This window comes from Alosa pseudoharengus, unplaced genomic scaffold, assembly GCF_046254945.1.
Source record: "Alosa pseudoharengus isolate Yale_2024_CS ecotype anadromous, Long Island Sound unplaced genomic scaffold, YU_APseudo_1.1 YU_APseudo_1.1_scf_29, whole genome shotgun sequence".
Lineage (NCBI taxonomy): Eukaryota > Metazoa > Chordata > Actinopteri > Clupeiformes > Clupeidae > Alosa > Alosa pseudoharengus.
In genome coordinates this window covers 876,812-883,174 of record NW_027468715.1, presented here as the reverse complement: position 1 = coordinate 883,174, position 6,363 = coordinate 876,812, and the positions used below count along the sequence as shown (strand labels likewise).

The 6,363-nt window shown below is 41.3% G+C and overlaps 1 protein-coding gene across 1 annotated transcript; it reads left to right on the top strand.

Moving 5' to 3' along the window:
• The first annotated feature begins 2,931 nt into the window (after positions 1-2,931).
• Positions 2,932-4,355, top strand: LOC143099452 (uncharacterized). Its single transcript, XM_076262443.1, has one exon. The coding sequence runs from the start codon at positions 2,932-2,934 to the stop codon at positions 3,805-3,807; it is 876 nt and encodes a 291-aa protein (XP_076118558.1). The 3' UTR covers positions 3,808-4,355.
• Positions 4,356-6,363: the final 2,008 nt, after the last annotated feature.

The window sequence follows — 6,363 nt, the reverse complement described above, 5'->3', positions numbered from 1 at the left end:
TTTGGATATTCTGGGGCAATTAGACATTTATAGAGAAGAACAGTAATGGATGAAATATAAATATGATAGACTTAATGATGAAGGAAAAATAGTAAACAAAGAAGTTCCCCTATATGTCATAGAGTGTGTCGGCATTCTGATTCTTGGCAACTAATGAGTGTGAATGTTAATTGCCTGATGTCATTCAGGTGCTGTTCAATGGTGTCAATCTTTAACCCTTAAGAACGTAGGTTTTATTTAAACCAACGTACTCCACTGGGTGAGTTTTTTGAGCTGCGTCACTAGCGTTCTACACTGACATTCTATAGTCATTATTAGGTGGCCTACAATCTATGCAGTGCAGCATGGCCTGATCTGTTTTATTTCACATGAATATTGCAAAGTACCACACACACACATGCGTTCATCATGTGATCACATCATAGCTGTCAACCCTCCCGTTTTTTCCGGGTTTCTCACGTATTTTAACTTTTTTCCCGCTGTCTTCCCGTTTTAATATTTTCCCGTAAATATCCCGTATTTTAACAATCTCTACTATCGGACTTGTCAGTCTCTGTACTGTTGTCCTGTTGCTACACCCTTGCCCTTCCAACGAAACAGATGTTTTCAAAGCATCGTTTTGCTTGCTTGAAGGCGACAGTGAGACCATTTAAGATGCACGAGAGCACGATTCAGTGGCATCTGCATAGTGTAGGCTACGGCCGAACGCTGTGTGTATCGGCCTACCACTCAGCTACGAGTAGGGAAAGAATTCCCCTGTTTGTATATTCACTCCAAGTTGGCCTACCATAACTTCCCAACTCTGCACTAAAGCCCATAAACTGCATGACAGACTATTTATATTTTCTCTCTAAAATAACCAAATGCATTTGTTCAACTTTATGAAGAAGAATTACGCACTATAGGCTACTTGGAACGCACACATTTTGTTTGCGCAGGAGAGAGAATGACAGCTCACAGGGCCATCGATTAGGCTACAGAACTTTAGCCTTGCTAGGGCTGTATAAAGTTGACCAAATTAATATAGGGGGACGAATGTTGACATTTTCCCGTATTCTGCGTGAGAAACCCGGGAAATCTCCCTTGCTTTCAAAGCTCAGTGTTGACAGCTATGGATCACATGTGTTGCATGCATGCACCTGATTACGCAAATGAAGTCGCGCTGATAACGTGTTACAATTGTCACGAGGATAACAGGACACGCGAATATCTCTGCTCTTACCTCAGACGGATGTTCAATGTCCACATCAGAGTCGTCATTAGATGTAAAAATAACCCTGATCTCTTCATCAGTAAACTGACGCCTTTTCAAATGTGCCATGACTAATATTATCGATGAAATTGTATAGCGTCTGTAAATACTACGATTGTTTTCTGAATGAATGAACTTCGAGATGTAATGTAATTGCATTGACGGACTTGATGGATGCACTGCTATTGCGCAAATAAAGCTGTGATTATAATGGGACAAGATAAAGATGTATGCGCATTTCTTGTGCGAGTTTTAATGTCATGAATGTAGCAAACTATGTTTCCTGAGCCGCGTGCGTTACTCAAAGCTACATAGCTTGTGAATGAAGATGTTTGTTTCCAGCATTCCGTACATTTCGCGGTCATTTTGATTTTCATCTTATCAGTGGCCATGAGATTTGACTAAACACTGAATAACATCATCATTTATTTTTTAAAAAAGCACTAATTTTGCTTGTTTTATTGTGCTTGGTGTAATGACTGACATTCAGAAATATGGCAATAAATGGCAGTGAAGCTAGCAACATTTCTAGCCTCCTGTAAATAAACGTCTTCCCAATACTTGCCACTTCCGTGGATTTTGTCATGTATAGCCCGACCACACAATCATAATATAAACTAGATCTGCAAAATGTGGACATAACAAAATGGTAGTGGCAAAGTGATTTGCGAGATATCTTTGACTTTGAGAATGTACAATGTCAGCCCATGTTAGCCAACAAGTGGTAGCCCATTGTTAAGCAGCAATTAGAATACTTATGTAGCAACATTCCAAACACAAAAGTGTGACGGTACGCTTTTACGGATAGTTAACGGCCGTCACACCAGTGTGACGGTACGTTCTTAAGGGTTAATAACCAATAGCATGTGCATCTTGAGCTTCAAGCTCTAGCAGGATTCGAACTCTCAACCTAACAAACACCAGCAGTGTGTAATGAGTGTGAATGTTAATTGCCTGATGTCATTCAGGTGCTGTTCAATGGTGTGACTCAGAAGGCTCAATGGTATGGAGTGATGACACGGAGATGGCAGGTTTCGGTGCAACACAAGTTAACTTTATTTGAGTTTCAATTCATCTGTTCTTTTGTTCTTTACTTGTATGTGTGCTGCATCAAAGAGGAAACAAACAGAAAATGGAGTAATCAGTGAAATGGGGTAAATCAGTACAGATCCCAACTCAGAAACAAACCAATTGACATTTGAACAATAAACTGAAATCATATGGCTATATAAGGTACAACTAAACAATACTTGACATCCCAAGTCAACCAACATCACCTAATCATCTCTCACATGGGACTCCAACACACCAAACCAACAAACAAAGACCTTAACTTTACACATGATGGCAGAGCTACTCTACAAACTGATAAACATCACAAAAGTCATAGTGAGGGTGATTAAAGTGATGACTTACGTTAACTCAAAGACGCACACAGAGCAGGACACACTGGAGTGCTGGGTTGAGATGAACAAAAGAGCGAACTGAGGGCGAGCAAACAATTTATCCTGGTCTGAGCCCCTGCTCCGGAGCTACAGGGTTTCCCAGCGGGTAAACTTTGGAAAGATTTGCAAAGATTTGGAAAAGATTTTTGAAAGACTACAGTCTCAGACCCTCTCACATCCTCTGCTGCCCCTGCCTCTCCTATTTCCGATTCTCTCCGTTGCCCGGCGTGTCACATGCTAGCTAACTCTTCAGCCTCCTTTAGTGGACATGCTACTTGTAAAAAATGCAGACTAATAGCTAACTTGGAGGCGAGGATAGGTGAACTAGAGAATCGTATCCACACACTGGATCAGATTAGCAAACAGCTAGTGGCAGAACCTTTGGTAAATTGTGTGGATGCACCAGCCGACTGCACAGTTAGCGCAACCATGACAGCCCCCTCGCAGCAAGGGGATAGTTCTTGGGTGACTGTTAGGGGAGCCAGACCCAAGCGAAAGCAGCCCGTTGGGCCTGTTTCGCCTGGATCTAAATCCAAACGAAGGAAGCCCACTGCTAACCACCAACCTATTCATGTTTCTAATAGATTCTCCCCCTTAGCTAGAGAAACCGAGAAACCTGCTACTCTGGTCATTGGCTCTTCTACTATACGAAACGTGATGCTAGCGACTCCATCGGCCATAGTAAAATCGATATCTGGGGCCAGAGCTAACGACATCGAATCAAATTTGAAAGTGCTGGCTAAAGCTAATCGTAAATACTCGAAAATAGTTATCCACACTGGCACTAATGACGTCCGATTGCGTCAATCGGAGATCACCATACAAAACTTTATCTCCGTGTGCAGGTTCGCGCAACAGATGTCTGACTCTGTAACTTTCTCTGGACCCATACCCATTAAAAGAGGTGATGAAATGCTCAGCAGAATTTCGGACCTCAACCGATGGCTGTCAAAGTGGTGTGCCAATAACAATGTGGGCTTCATAGATAACTTTAGCTCCTTCTGGGGGAAACCTGGACTGTTGAAAAGAGACGGTATCCATCCCACATGGGAGGGTACTGCCCTCCTTTCAAGGAACATAGACCGTCACTTAACCGAGGCTAGTTCCTGACGAACCAGAGATCCAGGAAGCAGAGATAAGGTCTTACACAGATCTCTGCCGTCCTAACAGTCACCCAGGTATACAGGACACACAAGGCCAAATAGAGAGCGTGTCTGTACCAAGACTGTCAACTCTTACTCGACCCACTAGGGGAATTATTCGTAGCAATCTTATTACGATAAAATCTTCTTCGGTGAAGCAAATTCCTCCAAAAACGCAACTTACACTTGCTTTACTTAATATTCGATCACTGTCAAGTAAAACTGCCTTGGTTAATGAAATTATTACTGACAATCATATAGATGTTATGTGTCTTACTGAAACCTGGCTTAAACCAGATGAATACCTTCCATTAAATGAGTCTACACCTCCCTCCCATTTGAATTATCATGTACCACGCCACACTGGCAGGGGAGGTGGAGTAGCTACAATCTATCTATCTAGTCTTCTCACATCTCCCAAGCTCACACACAAGTTTAAATCTTTTGAAGTTCTAGTCCTCAATTTTTTACCGCCAGACTGGAAAACTGATCAGCCTGTAACTGTGGTCACATTGTACAGACCCCCTGGCCCCTACACTGATTTCTTAGAGGAATTTTCTGATTTCCTTTCTACTTTAACTATCCAAACAGAAAAAATACTTATATTGGGTGATTTTAATATTCATATGGATAATGTGCACGATTGTCTCACAATTGCATTTCAATCCCTAATTGACCATGTCGGGTTCTGCCAAAATGTTAATTCGCCCACGCACCGACATAACCATACTATTGATCTAGTCTTATCATACGGCATAAACATAGAGCAGTTAACAATCTTGCCACAACACCCGACCTTAACTGACCACCATCTAATTACTTTTACAATGACACTACAACATGCAGTACCCAATTTAGCTGAATACTACAGCCGCGGCTTATCTGAAAAAACTAATGCAGACTTTCTAGAAAAAATTTCGCTTACGCTTGCCCCATTCCGGACTCATGTGGTAGGCCTATCAGAAGGCCCATTCCTTAATCCAGCCGAGGTCGACTTGTTAACTGATAATGTGATGAACTCATTACGCTCAACCCTTGATTCAGTAGCACCACTCAAAAAGAGAATGAGAAAACAAGTAAGGCGTGCTCCATGGTATACCACACAGACAAAAACACTCAAACGAACAGCGCGTAAACTTGAACAAAAATGGCGTACCACTAAATTGGAAGTTTTTCGCCAAGCATGGAAAGATAGCCTTATCACCTACAAAAAAGCACTCAACGAAGCCAAGTCAACTTACTACTCCTCGCTGATCGAAGAAAACAAAAACAATACAAAATTTCTCTTTACCACAATCTCCCGCCTGACGAAGAACTACACCGAAGTAACCGAATCTATCCCTATTTGCCTAAACAGTAATGACTTCATGAACTTTTTCAATGACAAAATTGAAACAATTAGAGATAAGATTAATATCCAGTCAGTCTCACCAAATATTTATACTCCATTGCTGAACGGTAGCGAAAACATAATTGAATCACAGATGAGACGAACAACGTTGAATTCATTTACACCTATTGACATATTAGACCTCACTTCCACAATCTCTTCATCAAAATCTACAACTAGTCTACTAGATCCTATTCCTACTCATCTTCTGAAGACTGCTCTTCCTTTGTTGGATAATGCTTTGCTCCAGATTATAAATAACTCACTGCTATCAGGCCATGTACCACAGTCGTTTAAGTTATCTGTCATTAAGCCATCCCTCAAAAAGCCTACCCTTGACCCTAACAACCTGGCCAACTATAGGCCTATATCTAATCTCCCTTTTTTGTCAAAAATACTAGAAAAAATAGTGTCGAAACAAATTGGTACCTTCTTGCATATGAATAAAATCCAAGAATTATATCAGTCTGGTTTCAGAGCTCACCACAGTACTGAATCAGCCTTAGTTAAAGTTTTTAATGACCTCCTCATCGCTGCCGATAATGGACATATATCAATATTGGTCCTCCTGGACCTCAGTGCTGCCTTTGACACCATAGACCACAACATACTACTCCACAGGCTTGAACATTCGATAGGCATTAAAGACTCAGCACTCGCTTGGTTTAGATCATACCTTTCCAACCGCAGACAATTTGTACAGGTTCACAATGAACCATCTACCCAGACTATGGTAAAATATGGGGTGCCTCAAGGCTCAGTACTAGGGCCCCTGTTATTTTCTCTCTATATGCTTCCTCTAGGCTCAGAAATTAGGAAACATGGCATTAAATTTCATTCTTATGCAGACGATACACAACTATACCTTTCCATAAGACCTGACGAATTGACTCCGTTAGCCAAACTTGACACATGTATACGAGACATAAAGACATGGATGACAAACAATTTCCTGCTTTTGAACTCCGATAAAACAGAAGTCATGGTTTTAGGTCCTAAAAAGATGAGGGATATCCTATCCTCATCACAGGCTACATTTACTCATCTCCGACTATCCTCATCGACATGTGTTAAAAATCTAGGAGTCACAATTGACCAAGACCTATCACTAAGTAATCACATAAAACAGATTAC